At 44.4% G+C, this 27,195-nt stretch overlaps 1 protein-coding gene across 1 annotated transcript in view; it reads left to right on the plus strand.

The window, feature by feature from the left end:
- The window catches only part of NECAB2 (N-terminal EF-hand calcium binding protein 2), a 185,038-nt gene that overhangs the window by 150,519 nt on the left and 7,324 nt on the right, over positions 1–27,195 (plus strand). Inside the window, exons 9-10 of the mRNA XM_087728870.1 lie at positions 9,941–9,997; positions 19,266–19,378. Of these exons, the coding sequence (XP_087584996.1) occupies positions 9,941–9,997; positions 19,266–19,378 (170 nt within the window). The remainder of the gene's footprint in view (positions 1–9,940; positions 9,998–19,265; positions 19,379–27,195) is intronic.

Below are 27,195 nucleotides of genomic sequence, written 5' to 3' on the forward strand. Positions count from 1 at the left end.
TGGCCAGCTAGTCTTTGGGTCTCTGCCATGCATTGTATTTTGGGGGTTTGCGCAACGCCCCCATGCCCCATTTTGTTTTCCAGGTTGGTGCAGGAGGCTTTCCAGGCCCAAAAGAGGGCACAAAGGGAGGGGTTGCATATGCATTGCATTATGGGTGCAGGCAGGCACGCGCACTGTCACATGTGGGGGCGCACGCTTTCAGCACACGCTGTCAATACACAACAAAAAGGTTAGCCATCCCTGCCCTATACATTCCAGACAAATGGCTGTTCAGTTTTCTTCTTGAAAATCTCCAATGATGGAGCATTCACAACTTCCAAAGATAAGCTGTCCCACTAATCAATTGTTCTTACTGTCAACTAGCAGCAGAAATGATGAAAACTCCTGAATTGCACAACACATATGTCATCATAACTGAGATCTTAGTCTGCAAACAGAAGAGAATTCTTCGATGCCCAACATTCAGACAAATCAGCCATCAACAGGCACATAGACACAGAGGACCTCTACATATCATTCAAAAGAGACAATTGAAAGGCTGAAAGACCTTGCCAGCAATCAACAGACATAGAAGCAGACATTATCACCAAGATTAAGATCAACGAATAAGCAGTAAACAATAACCTAATCAAGAAACCACAGATAACACTCCCACCAACACTGATAGGGCAAGCCACTAGTATATGAAATGAGAGCAAGACCCACTCCCTTCCAGCATTGATAATGTTACCTAGTTGGGTAATAAAACATCTCCAAGAAAACCACCAAGCTCAGAGAGCATCAAGGACCCCACATTAAAATTTTGAGCTGCAAATATTCGCTTCTATCAGTACGATGATGCTACCTCTTCTACTCTCTTCCATTGGTACTGATGACGTTACCTAGTTTGGTAATGAAATGTCCTCGAGAAAACAACCAAGCTCGGAGAGCATCAAGAACTCCATAGTTCAACCCTGAGCATTCAAATAATACGGCTTCCTTGGATCGGACATTCTCTAGGCCCGTGATGGCGAGCCTATGGCACATGTGCCCAAAGTGGCATCTGGAGCCATGTCTCCTGGCATGTGCAGAGGTGCCCATTCCTCTTCTTGGTTTCTGTTGCACATGTGTGCGCAACGATCAGCTGGCCTTCATGCATGCGGCAGTACCGGTAAGTGGAATGCTTTTCAGTGTGGGCCTGTGCACCAGCCAGCTGATCATCACATGTGCATGCATGCCAGTAACCACAAGACTAGGTGCATGCATGTGCCGGAAATCGGAAGTTCATTTCCCAGCGTGCGCATGTGCGTGCATCCCCCTTTACAACACCTCTTTCTGGTTGCGGGCCTGACGTGTGTGGGCGTGTGACATGTGACATGTGTGCATGTGACATGTGTAGGCTCTCCCTTTTCGGTACGGTGCCGAAAAGTTTGGCCATCACTGCTCTAGGCCTTTGGGTGAAATGGAAGGATGGGGTACCTGAGTTTTATGTGCTGCTTGGGGGGGGGGGTGGGGGGCTTGGCCAACCCTTATCTGTTACTCTCCTCCCAAATGATTGAGCTGAGCTCTCAGCCATAACTTTCTTCTCAAATTTCCATTCATTTCTCTTCTGTAAATGCTTAGTGTTAGGAGAAAATTATTCCAGCCCATCATGTTTAATGAAAGTGCATCCACTGTTTAGCTCAGGGTTGAAAGAACAGTTGGGGGTGAGGGGGCGGAAGGTCCTTTTGCTGTTCTTGAATCTTTCCAGCATTTACTTCAGATGGATGAGCCACGTTCGAATAATGGAAGAGACGAAGTGAAATTTCACTGCATTATTCACGCCACGAATGTTCATTATTTCCATTTATGATCGTATCCCTCCCTCCCCGCCATCTTCCCAAGCAAAAAACCAGGTTATAATGGATCCAAACAACGAGGCTGTCCAAGAATAAATGTAGTCAAAGAATTCTGTTTAAGAATGGTACTTAGGAAGCAGCAGTGATTGAAAAACTTATCAGATTTAAATTGGGCTTTTTCCGAAGTGGTTTGCCTCCTTTAGAAACTAGTTTTCTATGCCATAGAGAGGCAGGCATAGAGAGGTTTTCCCAGTTGCAATGGATGGCTGTGAAAGTTGGACCATAAGGAAGGCTGAGCGCCAAAGAATTGAGGCCTTTGGACTATGGTGCAAGGCCATCCAACTGGTCAGTCCTAGAGGAGATCAACCCAGATCCTGAAGAGGAAACTCAAATACTTTGGCCACCTAATGAGAAGGAAGGACTCCCTGGAGAAGAGCCTCATGCTGGGACCGATGGAGGGCAAAAGAAAAAGGGGACGACAGAGAATGAGGTGGCTGGATGGAGTCACCAAAGCAGGAGGCATGAGCTTAAATGGACTGCAGAGGATGGGAGAGGACAGGAAAGCCTGGAGGAACGTTGTCCATGGGGTCGCGATGGGTCGGACATGACTTCACAATTAACAACAACAAGAAGAGAAGTATTAACATCTATCGGAACTTCTTGATTTACAAGTATTCATTTGAAGTTACAAGGGCACTGGAAAAAGTGACTTATGGCCAGTTGTCACTCTTACAACCATTAGAGTATCCCAATGGTAACATGATTTAAATTTGGGCACTTGGCACCTGGCATATATTTAGAATGGCTAAGGGATTCTGGGAGTTGAAGTCCACAAGTTTACAGCTGCTAAGGTTGGACATTCCTGCTGTAGCTAGAGTGTTCCAATCGCTCAGGGCTTGGAACCCCCAAAGAAGAAGACATCAACCCTATTTTCCAAAGCAGCTGAAGGCAGGACAAGAAACAATGGATGGAAACTAATCAAGGAGAGAAGCAACCTAGAGCTAAGGAGAAATTTCCTGGCAGTGAGAAGAATTTATCAGTGGAACAGCTCGCCTCCAGAAGTTGTAGGTGCTCCAATGCTGGAGGTTTTTAAGAAGACATTAGAAAGCCATTTGTCCAGAATGAGGTAAGGTCTTCTGCTTGAGCCGGGGGTTGGACTGGAAGACCTCTAAGGTCCCCTTCCAACTCTGTTATTGTATTGTTCTGTGTCCTGGGAGCATCTTGCCAAGAGTCCTTTTACCCTGCTATTTCCACCGTAAGGGTCTTTCTGCCCAGTAAGGGAATCTTTTGCCTTTAAACATTGCCAAAGGGATTTTATTAATCCGTTACGTGTGCAAAGAAGATGTCTTCCCTTCACCCCATGGAGGTTTTGCAGCTGTAATTATAATGAGAATTTTCATGGCTCGGGGCTCATTTCGAGAGTTATTGAAAAGAAGCACTTTGTAAATCCCCTCTGCTTTTAGCACTGTGCGGAGAAACACACCGGCATTGTGTGCCTTTGTTGTGCTAATGTAAAAAAGAAGCAGAGTTCTGCCGGCTGGGGAATTCTGGGAGTTGACATCACACATCTTAAAAGTTGCCAAGGTTGAAAAACAGCTCCAGAGGGATTCTGACGGGTTCCAAGGCTGAGGTTTTAATGCTGCTTTAAATCCACAGGTGGCAGAAGTCACAGAATTCATCAAAATGGCATAAGCAATGTTATGACACAAACTCTGACCCTTTTGTTACCTGTGCTTAACTTTCACAATGAAGGCACAAAAGGCGTCGGATGTGGGTTTTTCATTATTCCCCAAATAATGGGAAATTATTTCCTTCCCTGGCTAGAAAGGAAGAGACCCACTCAAGTCCCACTTCAGCCACAAAAGGCAGCTGAGTGACCTGGGCCAGTCATTCTCTCTCAGCCCAACCCACCTCACAAGGCTGTAGTTTTGGGAAAAGTAGGAGATATTGGATGTGTTTGCTACCTTGAGTTACTCTATCTATCTATCTATCTATCTATCTATCTATCTATCTATCTATCTGTCTGTCTGTCTGTCTGTCTGTCTGTCTCTGTCTCTGTCTCTGTCTCTGTCTCTGTCTCTGTCTCTGTCTCTGTCTCTGTCTCTGTCTCTCTGTTTCTCTCTCTCTCTCCCTGTCTGTCTGTCTCTGTCTCTCTGTCTCTCTCTCTCTCTCACTCTCACACACACACACACACACACTGTCTCTCTGTGTCTGTCTCTCTGTTTCTCTCTCTGTCTGTCTCTGTCTCTCTCCCTGTTTGTCTGTCTGACTCTGTCGTTCTGTCTCTGCCTCTCTCTCTACCAGTCTGTCTCTCTGTCTGTCTGTTTCTCTCTCTCTCTCTCTCTCTCCCTTCCTCCCTCCCTCCCTCCCTCTCTCTCATGAGTTGTAAAATCAGGTTGATCATGTCACCGCCCCCTTTTACAAACATTACAACATGACCTGAATGCTCGTAGCTCAAGGCCATAACTCAAGGACTACGTGTAGGGATCTCAAGGAGGTGAGAACTTGTCAGCCCATCAATAGTACTTTTGGGTCCTTGGTGCTCTCTGAGCTTGATGTTGTTTTCTTGCAGATGTTTCATGACCCAACTAGATAACATCATCAGTGCTAGTAAGGAGTCCTGTTTGCTCTTTAAACTGACAGCAAACCCCCTCTCCCTTCTAGCACTGATGAGGTTACCTAGTTGGGTCATGAAATGTCTGCAAGAAAACAACCAAGCTCAGAGAGCACCAAGGACCCCACAGGTCTCCTCCTCCTCCTCCTCCTCCTCCTCCTCTTCCTCTTCCTCCTCTTCTTTTTAAGCCCCATTCCTTACTAGCACTGATTCTGTTACCTAGTTTAGCAATGAAATGTCAGCAAAAAAACAATCAAGTTCAGAGAGCATTAAGGACCCCACAGGTCTCCTTCTCCTCCTCCTCCCCTTTTTAACCCCCATTCCCTTCTAGCACGGATTCTGTTACCTAGTTGGGTCATGAAATATCTGCAAGAGAACAACCAAGCCCAGAGAGCACCAAGAACCCCTCCTTTCAACCCTGAGCTACAAATATTCTTCATTGGCTACTTTTAGATTGCAGAAACAGAATTTTGCAAGTCTAAATATCCTCTTCTCTTTGTGGGAACTGGGGAGGGTCTTGTCTGACATATTTAAACGTTGGCCCCTCTTTCAGATTTCTTTTCTCTGATTGTTGCCTTGCTTGAGGCCTTCCTTCTTTTCCTCGGGAACATTCCTTCTGTCCATTACAGGACTTCTCCCAACTCATAATTCTAAAGTTATAAATTAGCGCTCTTCCAATACTAGAGGGGCTACCACGAAGAGGTGAGAGAGGCCAATCTATTCTCCAAAGCACCTGAGAGCAGGATATGAAATAACAGGTGGAAGATCAGCAAAGAGAGAACCAACCTAGAACAGAGGAGGAATTTACTGACAGTGAGAACTACTGGCCACCAGAAGTTCTAGGTGCTCCATCATTGGAGGTTTCCAAAGAAGAGACTGGACAGCCATTTGTCCAGAATGGGATAAGGTCTTCTGCTTGAGCTGGGGGTTGGACTAGAAGACCTCCAAGGTCCCTTCCAACTCTGTTATTGTGTTGCCAAGAGTCCCTTTAACCAGCTATTTCCACCGTAAGGGTCTTTCTCTCTAGTAAGGGAATCTTTTGCATTTAAACGTTGCCAAAGGGGTTTTATTATATTCTGATCCATTACGTGTGCAAAGAAGATGTCTTCCCTTCACCCCATGGAGGTTTTGCAGCTGTAATTATAATGAGAATTTTCATGGCTAGGGGGCTCATTTCGAGAGTTATTGAAAAGAAGCACTTTGTAAATCCCCTCTGCTTTTGGACTAGACTAGAAGACCTCCAAGGTCCCTTGCAACCCTATTATTCTATGTTCGTAAGTTTGGAATTGCAGCCACTTGAGTTGTCTTAAGAGGGAATAAAAGATAGAGCGGAGAACCATTTTCTGTCGAGCGCAGGAAAATCAGGAAGTCCAGGCAGTTTAAAATGGATATAAAGGTTTGTTGCAAGATTAAGCTCTCTACAAGAATCTACACTACTAACGGTCGAAGCAAATTGGCCCGAGATAAGAGTCTGAGGAATTCAAGGAGGGCTGGTCTTAGATCTCTTTGGGCGTGAAAGAACTTGAGGCTGATGATACATTTGACCCTCCCTCCCCTCCTCAGGCTCAGCCTGATCGATTGGTCCTACATTTTTTTATTTTCTCCCTCTTCGTGGGTTGAGTGTGTGCACATCGAGACCCTTTTAAATCTGGATAGCCTCTTTAGGAAAAGTCATTTGCTGAAATCTTACATTTCTTCCTTTTAGGTTGTCATAACAACTCGAGGGAGAGGATAACCACCATAAAACAATGATTATCCTTATTTTATTTTGGGAAAGTAGTTGTCAAGGTAACAGAGGACGAAGTGTTTTTTTTTTTTTAAAGTACAAAAATCAGTTAACATTTGTGGGCTTTCGACTTTACACTGCAAAGAATTGTTTTTGAAAGAACTGTGAATCCTGTTTCTGCAAAGTTTTGCCCCCTGTTGAAGGAAAACAGCCATTCCTGGCAGAAGTCAAAGAGTGAGATTAGATTATCTTCATTTAATGACCCCATAATCCCTTGCGGGGTGGAGTCTGGGCAACTGAATGGAGCTAGCAAAGTGTTTTAATGGCTGGATGCCCTTCCCTGTCGCCAGTGTGGAGTTTTGTTCAGCAGATATATTTCTCTCAGAGAGAGAAATATCTTCCTCTACCTAGGATAAAACTCACAGCTTCTTGATTGTGAGACAAGAACTCCACCTCTAGGCCATCAAACCTAGAATTAGATGATTAGAAGGGAACTTTATAGTCTGAGTATCCGTAAAAGTATTTTGATAACGAGGAGTATCTGTGGGAAGGGTCAAAAAAATTCAAGGGAGTGGCCCGTCCCCATTTGTGACAAGTGATGTAGACAAAAAGAACACAATCTTGGCAAGGTTGATGGTCTCGGTTGTAGCAGTGATGGGTGCACCATTAGAAGACCTGAAGGAACCTATTCTTCAAAGCAGCTGAGGGCAGAGCAAGAGATAACAGATGGAAGTAACGCTGGGAGAGGCACCATGGACAGTCTCCAGGGTGGCCCCACTGGCCAGATTTAAGCACCCAGCAGGCTGGTTCCAGCCTACAGGCCTCGAGTTTGACACTCTTGGTTTGGAACATAGAATAGAAGGGTTGGAAGGGACCTTAGATGTCTTCTAGTGCAACCTCTCTGCCCATGAGGCATCATCTTTCAACGATACACGGCGCTAAGCTTTCTGTTAGGAATATAATCTAACGGTTGGGTTGGCAATATATAAATCATATAGCAATGTTATACCTGTTTCTTTAAATCACGCTGTAAAATGTGATTGGTTGCTGTTTTCCTCAATCGGCCATAAGAGGGAGCCAGAACGACTGTTAGCTCTCTCTCTGTTTGTTAGATGCTGGGCTGATCTGATCTGAGTGCCATGAGCTATTGTAAGTTTTGCAACTGCTAGCAAACTTTGTGTACCAGACTGATTATATGATACTGGACTATGTTATTTGAATTATCCCTTAACTGAAAGACATTGATGACTGACTGTCTTATCTGTGTATGACTTGGACTGTTTGATGGATACCTCTATTTCCACGAAAGTAAAAGCCCATTTAAACTGCAGTGTCTCTGTATGCTGGTTTGTGTGTTCTCCAACACAACTCTCACAACACTTCTCTGAACATACTCGCTCTCCCAACCTAACACTTTCCATAAAGGATCAAAAGCTTCCTACGATAAGACACATATCTGTCTTTAAAATCTTGAAAAGAAAAAAAAGAACCTATTTAGGATTTTCTAATTAATGGTCCATTCACAAAGTCGCCTTTCTGGGTTTCCTGTCAGGAAGGGAAGAGGTCATTTGAGGCATGGTAGCCCAAAATCTCACATAAACTGTAGGCATGGCTTTGTGTTTTTACATACATATTAGAGAGACTAACCAAGCAGAGACTAGAAGAGAAAACTGTATTTGTAACTCAGGATTGAACGTGCTCCTTGGTGCACTCTGAGCTTGGTTGTTTTCACACAGACATCTCATTACCCAGCTAGGAAACATCATCAGTGCTAGAAGGGAGTAGGGTTTGCGCTCTGTTTATGTACAACCCAGGGGTGGGTTCCTGCCAGTTCTAACCTCTTCTATAGAGGTTCCACCTCTTCTATAGAAAAGGTTCCACAAATCTACCGTGCCGTTTAGAACCGGTTCCAGCTCCCTCCCCCCACCCATCTGCACATCATCAAGATGAAGAGCGAGAGGGGGGAATTCTGGGAGTTGAAGTCCACAAGTCTTAAAGCTGTCAAGTTTGAACACCCCTGGGAGTTTTTTTCTAAAGGGTTAGGGGTGCAAGGGTCTTGTAATTTGACAGCTTTAAGACTTGCTTGTTTCAAATGCCAGAGTTTCTGAGTCAACATTTTGGTTGCTAAGCTAGTGCGTTGTTAAGTGAGTTTCACCACATTTTACAAGTTGGCCACTCCCACCCGGTCACATGGCTGGCAAGCCACTCCCACAAAGCAGGCCACCCTACAGAAGAGGTTCTAAAAATTTTTGAAACCCACCACTTGTACAACCACTTGCCCTATCAGTGTGGGTGGGGGAGTGTTCTTAGTGGTTCCTTGATTTCTTTTATATGAACAGAGACCAACCCCCCTCTCCCTTCTAATACTGATGATGTTACCTAGTTGGGTGATGAAATGACTGTGTGAAAACACCCAAGCTCAAAGAGCACCAAACACACCACAAGCAGAAACTGCAACATATTTTATGTTCTGTTAATTGTTTTATTAAATATTATGGAATGTAGTGTGTCAGATTTGATTCTAAAAAGGTGCTTCAAAGTGTGCCATGGCAACCGCCTTATCCTGGAAAAGACACGGCTTCTTTAAAGAGTTACAGGCAGCGCTGACTTTTTCACAGCTGTTTGGAATCAAATAAATCTACAACTACCCTTCCAAGATCCAAGGCTACTTGCCTGAAGACAGACTTTTGCGGAGTCCTTGGTGTTCTCTGAGCTTGGTTGTTTTCTTGCAGACATTTCATCATCACTGCAATAATATCAGCACTGATGATGTTACCTAGTTTGGTAACGAAATGTCTGTGTGAAAACCACCAAGCTCAGAGTGCACCAAGGACTCTTCATTTCAACCCTGAGCTACAAATTGTTGTTGTTAGTTGCGAAGTTGTGTCCGACACATTGCGACCCCATGGACAACATTCCTCCAGGCCTTCCTGTCCTCTACCATCCTCTGGAGTTTATTTAAGCTCACATTGGCTGCTTCGGTGACTCCATCCAGCCACCTCCTTCTCTGTCGTCCCTTTCTTCTTTTGCCCTCAATCTTTCCCAGCATGAGGCTCTTTTCATTAGTCCTTCCTTCTCATTAGGTGGCCAAAGTGTTGGAGTTTCCTCTTCAGGATCTGGCCTTCTAAAGAGCAGTCAGGGTTAATCTCCTCTAGGACTGACGGGTTGGATGGCCTTGCAGTCCAAGGGACTCACAGGAGTCTTCTCCAGCACCAGAGCTCAAAGGCCTCCATTCTTTGGAGCGCAGCCTTCCTTATGGTCCAGAGCTACAAATACTCTATTCTATTAAGGCAGAGATGTATTATCTCTATTGTTCCCTCTTTCTAGGCATGCATTAGGGCTATGAGTTTCCATACAAATCTGATACTTTTTTTCCCTCCTGATTTCCTTCACAGCAGGTGCATATGCCCAGATTTTTTTTCCAGGTGAATATCTCCACCTAAAATTGTACCAATTACCAGACTTTCATAAGTGCACAGCTCCTTGTTGCAGATGGTTGCATTTTCTCAAGGGAAAAGGATCTCTCCAAAGCCTTTTTCTCCACCAGAGGTTCAGCCAAGGGGACTGCTCTGTTTTAGTAATTGGGAGATTAGAGAGAAATTCTTTTCTGGTCTACTGCCAATCACATAGATGAGATCCAAAGCCCTTCATCCCCAATTTGCATCTCAGGTTTCCATGGCAGAAGTTACTAGCCAGCTGCTTTCTTTCTTCCTTTCTTCCTTCTCCTGCCAGGTTTGATTTCCCTGAAAATATTACTAATATTTCCCTTTTTTCCCTCAACAGACTCTTTGGTTTGACTTGCATCAACGGCTGTCAGACAATGAGAACACAGCATGTGCGGTGAGTGTCGTTCCCCCCCCCCAATCTCAAGTGGGGATTTGGGGACTGAGAAACAGTATGATGAGATTCCGGGGTGCCCTTTTCTGTGGGTGCCCCTTCCTTTTCAAAAGACAACTAGCACTGAGCTTTTCATGCATGAAGACTGACCATTTAAGTATGCAGTAAGGTCCACGGAAGCCAATTTACGACTGAAACTGAAAATTTGTAGCTGAGACAACTGAAGCAGGTAGGGGAGGGATGGCGAACCTTTTGTAGCTCACGTGCCAAAAGCTGGGGGAGCGCAGGAGGGTCGTGCGCAGGTGTGTCACGCCCATAATGCTATGCGCACGACCCCAGCACGCATGTGCACATGACCAGCGCTCCCCCCCCCCATTTTTGGTGTGCTTTTTTTGCCCTCCCCAGGCTCCAGAGGCTTTATGGAGTCTGGTACAGACGAAAACAGCCTCCCCCTCCCCCCTGGAGGCTCTCCAGAGGTTTCAGGAGCTTCCGTGAAGCCTCTGGAGCACGAAAAACTGACCCTATGAGCCAGGGGTGGGTTTCTCGCCCCGTTCCAACCGGTTCGGTTGGAACTGGGCCGGCGGCGTCCTCGTGCACGTGCGCGGTGCACGCATGCGTACTAGCGTCTGTGCGAGGCTCCAGCTGCTACTGGAGGATCGCACAGGTGCTGTATGCATCCTGCGCATGCGTGGAAGCGCAGAACTCGTCAAAACCGGGTAAGGAGCGCGGGCGGGTGGGTCGGCCCTTCGCCGTTCCCAGAAGTTACTTACTTCAGGGTTCGCCGACCAACCAGTTCGCAGGGACCGCCACGAACCGGTTGAAACCCACCCCTGCTATGGGCAAACCGGAAGTTCAGGAACGGACTTCTGGTTTGCTCGTAGGGCCAGTTTTAGCCCTCCAGAGCCTAAAACCGGCCCTATAAGCAAACTGGAATTACATTCCCAAACTTCCAGTTTGCTCGTAGGGCTGGTTTTTCATGCTCCGGAGGCTTCAGGGAAGTTCCTGAAGCCTCCAGCGGGCAAAAAATGGCCTCAAAAGAAGGCCGAAGTCAGATGGGCCAGCTGACAGGGCAATGCCTCGTGTGCCCGGACAAATGGCTCCGCGTGCCACCTGTCCATCACGGAGGTAGGGCATTCCAGACTCTGACAACTTTGTTCCCGAAATCATATTTTTTACAGTCAAGTTTAGAACGATTTACACTGAGCTTAAAGTGGTTGTTCGCAGGCATATTATTGCGATTAAAACAAAAAAAGTCATTTGCAGGTAAAACATTACTGCATACAATTTTGTATGCAATACATAAATCTGACGGCAAACAACACAGTTCTAAGTTATCCAAACCAAGGATGTTGAGCCTAGGAGCATAAGGAATTCTACTGTGTACAGCAGAGTGCAAGACTTTTCTCATGAAGTACTTCTGAACCCGTTCGATTGCACTCATGTCAGATATAGGGTAGGAATTCCAAACAATACTTTCAATTTGGTCTAGCCTAAGTTTTATAAGCTCTAATTAGCAATACAATATTTCCAGGGGGAAAAAAAGCTTCACAAAATTAAGTTTACAACTCTTAATGCTTTTTCAGCAACTGTGTTACAGTAAGTTTTGGAGCATAAATCGTCAGAGATAAGTACACCTTAACAAAGTGAGAGTCAACTGCTAGATCAATGCCACCTAGGTTAAATACTCTTGTGCTAAGTGTCAGGGCAGCGATCAGCCCAGGCAATTGGTTCCTTTAGATCCAGAGACAATAAGCACATTGGTAAATAAAGGGATTTAAGCTTTGACATGTGGCACTCTGCTCCAGCTGCCAAAAAAAGCCGATGCAATCCTAGACTGCATTAACAGAGAGATAGAATCAAGGTCACAATAAGTGTTACTACTGCTTTAGAAGGGTTTGGTAAGGCCATACATAGAATACTACATCCAATTTTGGTCTTCACAATATAAAAAGGATGTTGAGATTCTAGAAAGAGTGCAAAGAGCAGCAACGAAGATGATTAGGCGACTGGAGGCTAAAGCATATGAAGAACGGGTGCAGGAATTGTCCTTGTCTAATCTACTAAAAAGAAGAACTGAGAGTGACATCATTGTGGTGTTCCAGTATCTGAGGGGCTTCCACAAAAAAGAGGGGGTCCATTTATTTTCCAAAGCAACAGAAGGCAGGACAACAAGCAATGGGTGGAAGCTAACTACAGTAGAACCTCTGGTCGCAAACACTTCTGACCATGACCAAATCGGGTTCCGACTAAAAAATGCACACATTTTTTGAATCTGGTCATGAAGACATACTCGGGTGGTGATCCAGCAGGTTCTGACAGGTTCAGGAGAGGTTCTGACAGATTCTGGAAAACCGGTAGCGAAAATTTTGAGTAGATCGGAGAACCGGTAGCAGAAATTTTGAGTAGATCAGAGAACCGGTAGTGGAAATTTCGAGTAGATCGGAGAACCGGTAGCGGAAATTTTGAGTAGATCGGAGAACCGGTAGCGGAAATTTCGAGTAGTTCGGAGAACCGGTAGCGGAAATTTCAAGTAGTTCGGAGAACCTGTAGCAGAAATTTTGAGTAGATCGGAGAACTGGTAGCGGAAATTTTGAGTAGCTCGGAGAACCAGTAGTGGAAATTTTGAGTAGTTCGGAGAACCGGTAGCGGAAATTTTGAGTAGTTCAGAGAACTAGTAGCAGAAAGTTTGAGTAATTCGGAGAACTAGCAAATGCCACCTCTGCCACCCCAGAGTGGGGTGGGAATGGAGATTTTGCAGTATCTTTCCCCTGCCATGCCCACCAAGCCATGCCCACAGAACCAGTAGTAAAAAAAAATTGAATTTCACCACTGTGACAATCCAACATGGCCGTGGCCAATTTCCCCTTCCACACCATTTTTTTTGTAAGCACCAAACAACAGCGACCTTGTGTGGCCGCTGCATTAATTTTTGGTTAGGTTCGGGTCACGACCAAATCGGGTTGCCCCCAAAGTTATGGAACGAATGATGGTCGTGACCAGAGGTTCTACTGTAAGGAGAGAAGCAACCTAGAACTAAGGAGGAATTTCCTGACAGTGAGGACAATCAACCAAACCAGTGAAACAGGTTTCCCTCAGCAGTTGTGGGTGCTCCATCACTGGAGGTTTTTCAGAAGAGATTATACATTTGGCTTTCCTGTTAACTCAAGCAAACAGTTAAAAGCTTACAGTAAGATAAAAAGCACATGTATCTAAGCAAGACACTCTTATAAGCTTCCAGGAGCTCCTTAACAATGATAGCAGAGATGGGCAGTCAATTTTTCCACAGTACTCAGTGCTCCTTTCCACATGGAAGCTCCCAGCTAACATTGACCCTGGAGTTTTTAAATCAACCCTGTCACCATGACTTCACAGCCATTTCATGGTAAGGAGACTGCTAAGGCTTGAGTTTGACTTGGTGACCTATGACTCTGGGTGGGAACTGAAACTCTCAGATTTTCAGAGTAAGGAAAGCTTTGAAACTACCTGAAGATTCCCACTCCTTCTCCTTTATTCAGTACAGAAGAGAGAGAGAAAATCAAGCAGGCTAGTTCAGGGAGCTCTCAACCTCTAGGCCAGTGTTTCTCAACCTCAGGAACTTTTAAGACTTCAACTCTCAGATTTCCTCAGCCAGCCCAAGTAGTAAAGTAGAATAAAATATGGATTAAAAAATATATAAGAATGAAGATGTGGCATAAAAAGGATAGTTAGAAGCTTGCTTAAAAGAAACGTCTTCAGCCTCTAACCACAAGATGTTCTAGCCAACGTCCCTATGTCAAAAGTCCAAACCACAAGGTTCAGATAAAGTTCATTAATGACACGTAGTCCATACCTGTAACAAAAGGAGAAGTAAGATCCTCATCTCCTTATAAGGCTTTTTCCTCAAGGTAACCAATAAGAAATGAGTTAAGTGTTTCCGTGTTACGCTGCCTTTGAGAATGTATAAGAATGTGTGCTTCGATAATGAAGGTGGTTCAGAACTTGCAATGCTAGCCATGGGCTAGCTTTCTGAACCTGGCTGCCAAATAAACTTTTCCTGCATCCTGAGAAGTGTAAAGCCTGTCATTTTCTGCAACAGTAGCTAGTTGGGGAATTCTGGGAGTTGAAATCCACGCATCTTAAAGTTCCCGAAGTTGTCAAACACTGGTCTAGACTTCATATGTAGGACGTATCAAAATAGGTCACTTAAACTCCTCGCAATAACATTGGTCTTCTGAGTTGCTGGTACAAATCATCATCTCCTTTTAACTCCTTTTAATAATCCCTTGTGGATTATTGTGGAGTCTGAACAAGTGAATGGAGCTGGCTTAATTTTTTTTTAATGGCCAGATGCCCTTCCTGTCACCAATTTGGAGTTTTGTTCATCTGATATATTCTCAGTGTGTGACCAGAAAGAGAAATATCTGCCTCTATCTAGGATCGAACTCCTGATTCTGAGGCGAGAGCTCCCCCTCTAGGCCACCCCACACCACTCCTTGTTGCCACTACAAATGCCTGGTCAGAAGTGGGTTTGTTTGTTCGTTTTTTATGGAAATGTACAGTTTTTGTAAACTGTTGAATCCCCCTGGAATTGGTGGTAGAATACTGCAGCAAATAAATATTGATGATTAAAAGTCAACTGCTCTCTGGTTTCCATGCTTAAAACATTACTGGTTAAATACTTTTGGGTGCTGATATTTTTCATTTTAGGGTTTTTTTAAAAAAAAATCACCAGAGTTTTTGAGTAATGTTTTATTTTTTGCCTGAAGACAAGGTCAATGCTCCATCTCTCCTGAACTTCACAGCCTAATACTTTTTTCAAATTATTTCTGCTGCATTGGGTTTCCTTGCATATCTAAACATTCTCCATTAGCAGGAACTCACAAGTAAAACTAATAATAGAAGTACTTAGGTTTAGGTTTATTGGATTTATATATTGTCCTTCTCTCAAGGACTCAGGGCGGGGTACAACATAAAAGAAAACACATTACAGAAATGTAATTACAAAAATTAAAAGGTACATTCAATAAAGTATCAAAAAAAAACTAATTGATATTTACAATAAAAATTTAAAAATTAAATCAAAATTAACAACCAAATTAATCCTATATTTTATTCTATTCAGGCCAAGCCGGCTTGCTGGAAAAGCCAACTTTTTAGGGCGCGTCGGAAGGACCGGAGGTCGGGGATTATGCGAAGCTCCCGGGGCAGCTCATTCCAGAGGGAAGGCACTCCCACAGAGAAGGCTCTCCCCCTGGGGGTCACTAGCCGACACTGTCTGGCCGACGGCACCCTGAGGAGGCCAACTCTGTGGGATCTCACTGGACGGTGGGATGCTACCGGTGGCAACAGGTGGTCTCACAGATATCCTGGGCCTAAGCCATGGAGCGCTTTAAAGGTCATAATTAGTACCTTGAATCGCACCCGGAATACAACCTGCAACCAGTGCAGGCTGCCTAAAATGGGTGTAACATGGGAGCACCTAGGTACCCCCATGATCACCTGCGCAGCCCCATTCTGGACCAGTTGAAGCCTCCGGGTGCTCTTCAAGGGCAGCCCCATGTTAGGAACACGTTGTACTCCTGAATAGAATAGAAACCTTGATTTTCCTAAAGATCTAGCTTAAACAAAAAAAGAGTCAGGGAAAACACATGTTAGAATTTGTATTCTCGGTTTCATGAATAAAGCAGTCATTACAGTGTCAGAATATGATATATATGTCACATTTGATTAAGTCTTGATTGCATGTTGAATAGGCATGAATAATGCCGATATTCAATCACAGCTGCTCTCCCCACCCACCCACCCCTTATATCCTTTCTGACAGTTATCAGTTAAATTTGAAAAGAATACCTTTGAAATATTGAGTTTGCTACCAACTCATCAGGAATGATGTGAGAAGATTAAAGCTTCCAGTTAATTCTCCGAGGAAATGGATAAGAAAACCTCTTTTAAAGAAAAATAGATTTAAGCAGGTGTGAGTCTGCATCTTTGATCTCTGATAAATAATATTTCTTTTTAATTAAAAAAAAACTTGCAACTACTAACTCAACTAATGATTGAACAGCTAAACTAGAAAACTGTGTTGACAAGCTAAATGAAGGCCTATCTAAAGTCTGGTGATTGTAGGGCATTATCTTGGAATTAAATAATGTTGAATCGGAGTGAACCAGATTTCTCCTGTATTGCCCGATCACATAGTTTTGTCGCAAAGCACAGGTATCCAGCTACTAAATGAAATAAATATGTCAGGCATCCAAATGTAAATAACATGAACACAGGGGTGCCACAATGATAATAGGCTTGAAAAACGATCATTTCACTTTTTTCAGTGATGTTGTAACTGAATGGTACCCAGAGTCATCCCAAGAGAAGAGTAAAAAAAATCAATGGATTGGGGAAAAAATGAGGACTTTAAAAAGCCAAGAACTCTAAAGCTTTAATTAAAAAAAGAGGACTTTGCCAAAGAGAAGAAAAATACCAGGCAGAGAATAATAGAAGCAGATAAAAATAAAAACAATGTGGCCTTTGGGGCTAATTTCATGTTCCACCTAGCAAAATATAACTAGAGTAGTAAATATAATTTCTGCACACCCAGAGGAAGAAAACGAAGTAGTTAGTGGAATCTCATAAGTATTTCATAGAACCAGTTTCCTCCTTGGAAATCAATACACCATTAACTTTATTGACGGAAGGATAATAATAGTTGGGAATAGATTCTGGCTGAGCTATTCAAAGCCAAAACCAACCAGTGAGTTTCTGCATTCCCTCAGTTTCCCATTTTCACTCAAATTAGAGCAAAACCTACAGCTATCCAAAGGTTGGCCTCATTCTGGAACTATTCTGGTCCACAAAAAAAAAAAGGAGAGAATTCAAGAATCTAACCAATCAGTGTCAATCAGCCTACCGATGGTGTCCAATCAGCAAGCTCATCGCATGTACTCTATATTCATCACATAGATGGTGGCTCTTTGTGTTGGAACATGCTAGAAAGAATGAAACTCCTAGCTGATGACAAGGGCAAATTTAGAACACAGAATGTCTATGACAGGGATGTCCAAACTTGGGAACTTTAAGACTTGTGGACTTCAACTCCCAAAATTCCCCAGCAGGGAAGTCCACAAGTTTTAAAGTTCCCAAGTTTGGACACCCCTGGTCTATGGCGATTCTCAGTCGTCCAGGTCATGGTTGTCCCAAAGGTGCTTTTTCAAGAGGCAACTGGACTTCATATGAGAACTGCCACCTTCGCCTTGCTTAATGCCCATCTGCTATGAACTCAAGGGGAGAAGATGTGAAGGGGGAGGATTTGGAGGATCTAGTCTACAGCACAGTCCTTTCACAGTTCCAAGAAGGCTCCACAGCTATGGGGACTATGCAGGTGACCCTGATGACACAGGCGAACCTCACTAAAAGGATGGAAATGACCAGCTGCCTGCAAGGAGTATAAATCGTTCCATTCCCCACTGTCCAGTCAGAGCTGAAGAAGCTTCTTGGATGAAAAGCAAAAATCTTCAAAGAAAAAACACAGAAGTCCAGTTGCCTCCTGAAAAAAAGCCCCTTTGGGATAACCATGACCTGGATGGCTGAGAATCTCTCCAGACTTTTAGCTATAGAATTTGGGATGAAGACCTCTGGAATGGTGTGGGAGTAGGAACGGATTTCCAGAGGAAAAATTGTAGACTACAAGAACCATTTGCACCACTCGGGTGACCCTGAAGACACAGAAAAACCTCCAAGTGGCCTCAACGGCCCTCTAGAAGGATGAAAATGACCAGCTGTCTGCAAGGAATATAAATCCTTCCATTCCCCACCATTCTGTCAGACCTGAAGAAGCTTCTTAGATGAGAAGTGAAATGTCTTCAAAAGAATAAAACAAGGAAGTCCAGTTGCCTCCTGAAAAAGCATCCTTGGGACAACCATGACCTGGGTGGGTGAGAATCTCTACAGACTTTTAGCTGTACAATTTTGGGATGAAGACCCTTGGAATGGGGTGGGAGTAGGGATGGATTTGAAGAGGGGAAAAAATTGCAGACTACAGGGACCATTTGCATCACTCAGGTGACCCTGAGGACACAGATAAACCTCCAAGTGGCCTCAATGACCCTCTTAAAAGGATGCAAATGACCAGCTGTCTGCAAGGAGTATAAATCCTTCCATTCCCAACCATCCTGTTAGAGCTGAAGAAGCTTCTTGGGTGAGAAGCGAAATGTCTTCAAAGAAAAATCAGCAAGTCCAATTGCCTCTTGAAAAAGCACCTTTGGGAAACCCATGGCCTGGTTGACTCAGAATCTCCATAGACATTCCTCAAAGCACCTTTCTGCATTGTAGGGATATAGTTGTGGTGGAGTTTAGCATGTCCTATTTGTTTTTGAAGCAAGTGCTAAGAAACATCATTTGATATTGGGATCCAAGCAGTTCTTACCACTCCATCCCTTAACGTTCAATTCTCTGGATTATTCCTCTGCTCCATCCTTTCTCCAACATGGTTTGGGGATGGTTTGATAGTCACTACTGGCTGGGGAGTATGGGAGTAGGTGTCCACTGCATCTGAAAAATGCCAACTTAACTCTGATTATATAGAATATGACTATAGTGGCCCTTCTCTCTGTCTCTCACTCTCTCTATGGTATTTGATGGTTTGCATAAATATGTGAATAAGTGATGCATTTGTTTATATGAATGTTTATATGAATGTGCAACTTTTTCTGCTAGTTTCTGGCAAAACAATGGTAAAAAGTGCAGTTGGGGAAGCTGGTTCTGCATTTACAGCTGTTGTGACTCTCCACATATGGTCATTTGATAGTTCCTGTGAATACATGAATAAATGATGCATTTTTAAAACTGTTTATTTCTATTGGTGGCCATCTTGGTGATATGAGCAAGGTTAACTGTGGGGAAATTGCTTTTCTAAACAAATGTAGTTGCTTATGATTAAAACACAACAGTGTGAATGTGAAAATATGAAGTAACATGCCTTGACTTGACCAGATTGCTTTTATTCCCTCCAACATACGCGACCCCCCACACACACTTGTGCTCCGCCCACTTGGGCACAATCCCATGCCACATTTTGGGTCTGGAAGGCCTCCTGCACCAACCTGGAAGCCAAAATGGGGCACAGTGGAGCTGGGCTAGGGTGACGGCTGGCATGCCCACAGAGAGGGCTCTGCGGGCCACCTGTGGCATGCATGCCATAGCTTCGCCATCATAGGTCTAAGCAATGGTGCAGTTGGTTTTCACTGTATTTTAATGATTTCCCTCTTGGTTTCTGTGATGTGATCTCTATATGTTTCAGTATCTCCTCTTGGTACGGAGCGAAATGACTGTTTCCCAGAAGCACCTGGGAGAATTCTGTGCCTCCCTGAAGCAGTACTTGAAGACGGTGGCTGGAGAACAGGACTGCTTCCAGTAAGTAGAACTTGGACCGCTAGAGGAACTGGTGGGGACATGACATGTTCTGGGGAACCTACAGTCTTGCTTAATATCTTGCAATGGCTTGACTGGCCATTCAAAAAAGAAAAGAAAAAGATCCCTTTAGCTTTTAGACAAGATGTAAATGGGATAATGTAAATAGAATAACTTGCCTTCAGGAGTTGTGGGTGCTCCATCTCAGATTCTCAGAGTTGGAAGGGACTTTGTAAGTCATCTAGTCCAACCCCCTGCCCAAGTAGACCCTACACCAGTGGCTCTCAACCTTCCTAATGCTGTGACCCTTTAATACAGTTCCTCATGTTGTGGTGACCCTCAACCATAAAATTGTTTTATGGTTTCCATATTTTTTTGAAAATATGTGTTTTCCTATGGTCTTAGGCGACCCCTGTGAAAGGGTCGTTCAACCCCCAAAGGGGTCCCGACCCACAGGTTGAGAACCGCCCTACACCATTTCTGACAGATCCCGGTCCAGTCTCTTATTGAAAGCTTCCAGTTATGAAGTTCTCACAACTTCCGAAGGCAACTTCTGTTCCATGGGTTGATTGTTCTCATTGTCAGAAAGTTCCTCCTTATTTCCAGGTTGAATCTCTCCTTGTTCAGTTTCCATCCATTATTCCTTGTTTGGTCTTTGGGTGCTTTGGAAAATAGCTTGAGCCTCTTCCTCTCTGTGGCAGCCCCTCAAATATTGAAAGACTTCTATCCTGTCTCCCCTGGTCCTTCTCTTCCCTAGACTAGCCATGCCCAGTTCCTGCAACCATTCCTCATATGTTTTAGTCTCCAGTCCCCTCATCATCCTGGTTGCTCTTCTCTGCACTCTTTCTAGAGTCTCCACATCTATTTTATAGTGTGGTGACCAAAACTGGATGTAGTCCTTTCAAAAAGAGGCTGGACAATCATTTATCTGAAATGATTGTCCAGCTGGGGGCCTCCTGCTTGAGCTGGGGGTTGGACTAGAAGACCTCTAAGGTCCCTTCCAACTCTGTTAATCTGTATCTGAAAGCCTTAAAAGATGGAGCACCCACCCACAACTTCTTTATGTCTATCTTTTTATTTATTCTATCTTTTATGTCTTGCTAGAAAGGAATTCAGGCATTGCCATTGTTTGCAAAATGTGTGAGCCATGGTTTTCTAAGTTAAACCTAGGTTAGCATGGTACATGGATCCATTGTAAAGGCAACCAGATTATTAGCATTGATAGGCAGGGTTAACATGCAGCTCCTTCTTTCCTGCACAAGAGTTAAAATACCTGCCGGGAACTGTGTCACTAAATCGTTGTGCTCGTTTAAATCATTGGGCCAAATTTATTTTAATCAATTCATTAGACAGAGGACCCAAAAAGCAACACTTCCTAAGCTGGAAGATCGGTTAAATGTCTAACTGATGTTCAAAAGGGGAGAGTGATGTAGCTGCATAGAGGGCTGGCCATGACTTTTATTGATATTTTTCCTTTTCCAGTAACAAAAAAGAACTCTCATGCATTTCTTATTCTGACTGATCATCAAAGTTGACTGCAACCTTTGAATCTAAAATGCTCACATCAGCTCTGGTGATACAGCCAGCTGAGCTCAGGCATGTGCAAAGAGATTGGGGAAAAAACCCAGATAGGGACTTTTTTATACAGTGTAAAAAACGCAGTATCAAAGCTTCGGCATACGGCACTGGTGGTATTCAGACGGTTCGGAATGGTTCAGGCGAACTGGTTGGGAAGCTGCAAGTGGGCCACTCCACCCACCCTGGCACTATGCTGTCCTATTTAGCCACATTTTCTAAGCCGCACGCATGTGTGCAAGCTGTACATGAGAGCAAAGCGCATGCACAGAAGGGGTGCACTCACAGTTTCAGTGCACAGCAAACTGGTGGTAAAATTCTGTGAAACCCACCTCTGGCATATGGGTCCTTGCCTTGGGAAGCAGACTCATTTTGCATAAGTCATTTTGTGAGAGAGGGTAGATGGGTTGAACAATGCGATGAACTAGCCTCAAATGGGTTCGAGCCAGTGATGAAATTCAATTTTTTTTACTACCAGTTATGTGGGCATGGTTTGGTGGGCGTGGTGTGGCTTAGTGGGCGTAGCTTGGTGGGCATAGCAGGGGAAGGATATTGCAAAATCCCTATTTCCTCCCAATCAGCTGTGACTCGGGAGGCAGAGAATAGATGGGGCGGGGCCAGCCAGAGGTGGTATTTGCCAGCTCAAAATTTCCACTACCAGTTCTCCGAACTGCTCAAAATTTCCACTAGTGGTTCTCCTGATCAAAATTCCACTACCGGTTCTTGGAACTACTCAAAAGTTCTGCTAGTGATTCTCCAGAACCTGCTGGATTTCACCCCTGGTTTGAGCTTAGTCAATCACCACAATACAAAAAATATTCCCAAGCCCTAGAAAGAGTGCAGAGAAGAGCAACAAAGATGATTAGGAGTCTGGAGGCTGAACCGTATGATGAACATCTGAGAGAATTAGGTATGTCCAATCTAATGAAGAGAAGAACCAGGAGGGACAGGAGAGCAATCTTCCAATATTTGAGGGGTTGCCACAGAGTCCAGCTTTTCTCCAAAGCACCTGAGGGTAGGACAAGAAGCAATGGGTGGAAACTAATCAAGGAGAGAAGCAACCTAGAACTAAGGAGAAATTTCCTGACAGTGAGAACAATGAATCAATGGAACAGAAGTTGCCTCCAGAAGTTGTGAATGCTCCATCACTGGAGGTTTTCAAAGAAGGAATGGACAGCCATTCGTCTTGAATGGTATAAACTAGAGTCTCTTGCTTGAGCAGGGGATTGGACTAGAAGACCTCCAAGGTCCCTTCCAACACTCTTATTCTGTGTTTATTCTATATGTTGGCCCCACCAACTCAGAGAAGGTGCTGGGACTTCATGCCCATCACTGACCAAACCCAAGATTGCCCAAGCAAAGATAATGATAACCAAAGAAAGCAGGAGATCTCATTTTCCTTCTACCAGTCGATTGCTTCTTCTCCTTCCTTCCCCTAATGAAAATGGCTGTTAAGGAAGATAAAATAAAAATAAGCCAGCGGGGGGAGGAAGGAGGCACCCCCAGAGTGTTTGAAAGGATGTGGTGTGTGGGGGGGGAGGTGTTTGCTGTCCAGATTGTCCTTTCATACAAAGCAATCTCATTTGCACTTTTGCAAATCAATTTCGCAAACAGGAATGGGTTCCTGGTTGGGTTCTTTGCACATTCCACATAATCAAAAAGGAAATATTGCATGCCAAAAAAAAGAGAGAGAGAGAGAGAGGGAGGGGAGGGGAGGAAGAGGGAGGGAGGGAGCCATTCTTTTGGAAAAAGGCAAGAGGAAAGGAAAGGAGAAGGGTTACCAAAACGGAAAGATTCTTCTATGTGTTAATGATATTGATTGGATTAAAAAGGCCAGATCCAGTCTAAACTTCCCCTTTCACCCATCCCATGTCCCTTCCCTCACTCTCCCCCTTCCATCCGTGTCCCACTGCTCCTCCCCATCTCCTTCACTCTCACCGGTCCTTCCCTAACCCCTATCCCTCTCTTCCTCCCTCTTTCCCCTGTTCTGTCCCTCCCTTCCTTTCCCCTCTCCCTTCTTGTCTCTCTCTCCCTCCCTTTCTCTCTGTTTCCTCCCCCCACTCCTCCTCCTCCTTCCGGATCCCTACACACTTCCCTCTCACCATCTACGTCTTCCCCTCTCCCTTTCTTCCTTTCCCTCCCCCTCCCCCAGTTGCTCTCTCTCCCTCCGCTCCGATCTCTTCCCCTTCCCCTCTCCCTTTGCTTTCCCTCCCCCCTCTCCCCTCCCTAATCCTCTCATGATCTATCCCTCCTTCCCTTCCTATCCCCATCTCCCTCTTTCCCACTTCTTTCTCCCTTCCCCTTTCCTTTCTCTCCCCTCTTCTCCCCTTCTGTTCTTAAAGGTTCCTCTAATTTTCACTCCCCTTTTTCTTCCCTTTCCCCCTCTCTTCCCCCCCTCTTCCTCTCTCTCCAACTCTCTGACTCTCCCTCTTATCCTGATCCTCACCCTCATCCCAACCCAAACTCTCCCCCCCCCACACACTTACCCCACTGATCACCGCTTACCAAAAAAAGGGAAGGTTCCCCTCTGGAGACCAGGAGCCCCTCTGAAGAACAACCTGCCCCTTGGAGGCATCTTCACTCTGATAACTGATAACTGGCAGCAACTGACAGTTTAGCCTGCAGGTGTGAAGTCACAAAGTCCTCAGGATCCCCAAGGAGATGACCCCCTCCCTTTATCCCCCTATCAGGGGTCACCTGCCCCCCCTTTTTCTACCTTCACCAATGCCAGGCAAACGTCTCTGGGAAGCTACCAAATTGATCCCTCAAAGCTGCCTGTTTCTCATTTCTTGCTTTGAAGACAGAGCTCTTTGGGGTAGACTGCCTCTTCCCATGGAAGCTCTGCTGGGCTAGTTTCCTGAGCAGGATGCATTGGGGCAGGCTGTTGGTCAACTTCTCACCTGATTCCCTTTCTGTTGCCCTGCTGACTTTTTGTTTTGTCCCAGCATCCCTTCGTCCTGGGTCAGCTCCCAATCTGGATTTAGGAAGGTTTAGAACCAGCTTGGTGTTAGAAAATGTAATTTGGCTGGCAGAAGAAATACAATTCAATCTTGGATTTTAAGATATTGGGAAGGGAGATTCCTGCCTTCTCTTTCTGTAGTATTTGGTGCACAGGACAAAAAGGAGGGCGCCTTCTAACAAAGTCTAGTCCAATGAGAAGGACCATGGGAGACATGATACCAGTGTTCCAATATTTGAGAGACTGACACAAAGAAGATGGGGTCAGCCTCAGAGGTGGTATTCAGCCAGTTCTGACCAGTTCAGGAGAACTGGTAGTGGAAATTTTGAGTAGTTCAGAGAACTAGTAAATACCACCTGTGGCTGGCCCCGCCCCCATCTATTCTCTGCCTTTTGAGTCCCAGCTGATCAGGAGGGAATGGGGATTTTGCAGTATCCTTCTCCTGCCACGCCCACCAAGCCACACCCACCAACCCTCGCCATGCCACGCCATGCCCATCAAGCTATGCCACGCCCACCAAGCCATACCCACAGAACTGGTAGTAAAAAACATTGAATCCCACCACTGGTCAGCCTATATTCCAAAGCATCTAAAGGCCAGACAAGGAACAGTGGATGGAAACTGACCAAGGAGAGATTTAACCTAGAATTAAGGAAACATTTCCTGAGAGAACAATTAATAAGTGAAATGAGTTGGCTCCAGATATTGGGGGAGCTCCATTACTGGAGGTTTTTAAGAAGAGCTTGGACATCCATGTGTCCCGAATGGTATTGTGTCTCCTGCTTGAGCAGAGGGTTGGACTACAAGACCTCCAAGGTCCCTTTAAATCCTATGATTCTATGTTATTTTTTTAATTTTTTAATTTTTGATTTATTTATTTTTACAAACATCAATGCGTGAACAGTGTGCACCTGGGTGTCATATATTCTAATACAAATAAAACTGATAAAATTAATCATGGTTATTACATTCAGCTGACTTATATATTTCTAATATTAATATATATTTATTTAAGATGCAGTCTGTCATTTCATATTTTCTCTTGTAATTGTTCTTATTTTATTATACAGAAGTGTATATATTAATATTCCCCCTTTCTCTTTTATTAAAAAACCCCTGTGATTCTGGGTTTTGTGCTCTAGATCAAATAACACTCTAAGCCACACACACAAAAACCCCTCAAAATCTTCAAACCCCACAATCCTAAGCAAAGTTAGGAGATTGCCAGCTTAGCTTATTGTCCAAATGTTGTTAGAGCGTTTCCCTAACTCAATAAAATGGCATGTGTGAAGAAAACCATCAGTTGCTAAGACAGAACAATTAATCTGGTCAACATCTGGAGCTTGGCTAAATATTGCAGGCTCCAAGTAGACAGTAATAGATAATTTGGTGTCAATCTAATCAGGATGGGTGTGTATCCACTGTGAACTCATAAAACATCCCTGACCTGCTCTTGAGTTGTCATAGGCATGGGGGATGGGAAAACGAACCTGCAGAGCATGGCAGCCAAAAACCAAAGCACATTCCAGACATATTTGTCAAGGCTGTCTTCCAGGGTTACTCACAGTGGCCGGAGGGGTGTGATCTCTACAACCCTCGAAATTGCTTTGTTGGTGAATGTGACTAATGACACACCCTGTGGAGGAGGGGGACACAGGGTCAAGCCTGGGCTGTAAATTACATGGGGTCAGAGTTGGCTTCACTTGGAATGTGAATGCTGACATGAAGCTCTTAATAAATAACTGGATTTCTTTTCAGTTTGGCTCGAGGCTCATGATTTAATTAGGGCATCTGTTGGAACCCTGACATCCACACGCACCTGTGTATACCTACACACCTCAATTGGTCCAGATGTATGCAGCATTTATCTGAGTAAATGAGAAAAAGACTGTGATGAAAACAAGTAGATATGTGTCACTTTTGCACGTGTATTTCACTCCCCTCCTCACGTTGCATCATTGTGGGCACGGAGAAGTACAAGGTGGCTGAATATGCTTTATGCTCATGTGATCACGAGGAAAGAAGTTAGAAAACACACCAGATTGAACAGGAAAACATGTAAACACAGCAACGGAAAGAGGAAATGTAGAGAGGAGTAGAGGGAAAGGTAGGGAGAGAACAAAGGAGGGAGAAAGAAGAAAGGGTAAAAGGAGAGGAAGAAATGGAGGGGAAGTAAGAGTAGGAGAAGGGATAGAGAAGGGAAGAAGAAGGAAGGCATGTGGGGGAAGGTAGAGAAAGGAAAGGAGAGAGGAAAAAAGAAAGTAGAAGAGAAAGGAAGGAGAAAAGGGGAATGAAGAAGAAGTAGGGTTGTTGCAAAACAATATGGGTATACGAGACGGTAGAAAAGCAATCTCGGTTATGTTTTTAATTTCAGGAGGAAGAAGAAATTGTCATAAATGTTATAACACATATTAATAATAATAGTTATGAGATTATATTTTTGAGAACATATGTATGAGAAATAAAAATAAAAAACTTTTTTTTTAAAAAAAGAAGAGAGTAGTTGGCAAAACTGTTGGAGCATACTGAGCTTCAGGGTTCAACAGAATAACAGGGTGGAATGGGACCTTGGAGGTCTTCTAGTCCAACTTCCTGCTCAGGCAGGAGATTCTGTACCCGTGATGATAAACCTATGGCACGCATGCCCAAAGTGGCATGCGGAGCCATGTCGCCTGGCACATGCAGCATCACCCATTCCTTTTCCAGGTTTCTGGTGTGCATGGGCCTGCAACAATCAGTTGGCTTTCATACATGCGGCACTGCCGGAAACTGGAAGAGCTGGTTTTCCGTTTTCCAGTGTTGGCATGCGTGCCAGACAGCTGATTGTTGCGTGCACATGCGTGCCAGTAACTGGAAGACTAGCTGGCCACTGCACATGCATGCACCAGAAACCAGAAGTTCATTTTCCGGTGCATGGATGCCCCCTGGGTTGCGGCCCAGAAGAGCACACATGCTCCCTTTTTGGCACTTGGTGCCGAAAAGTTTCACCCTCACTGTTCTATACCATTCCAGACAAGTGATTGCCAAGTCTCTTCTTTAAAAACCTCCAGCAACAGAGGAGTGCCCACAACTTCTGGAGACGAGTCGTTTCACTGATTACTGTATTTTTCAGAGTATAAGATGCACCCTTTCCCCCCCTAAAAGAGGGTGAAAATTTGGATGTGTCTTATACACTGAATGTAGCCCCACCCACCCACCGTCATCCTTTGGCCTCTGCCTCCCAGCAATTTACCTCCTTGCAGCAAATGGGGAAAATGGGCCTTGCGGAGGCTGCAATAGGCTATGG

Source organism: Thamnophis sirtalis, unplaced genomic scaffold (genome assembly GCF_051295495.1).
Source record: "Thamnophis sirtalis isolate CommonGarterSnake01/CBP01778 unplaced genomic scaffold, rThaSir2_p1.2 scaffold_14, whole genome shotgun sequence".
NCBI lineage: Eukaryota > Metazoa > Chordata > Lepidosauria > Squamata > Natricidae > Thamnophis > Thamnophis sirtalis.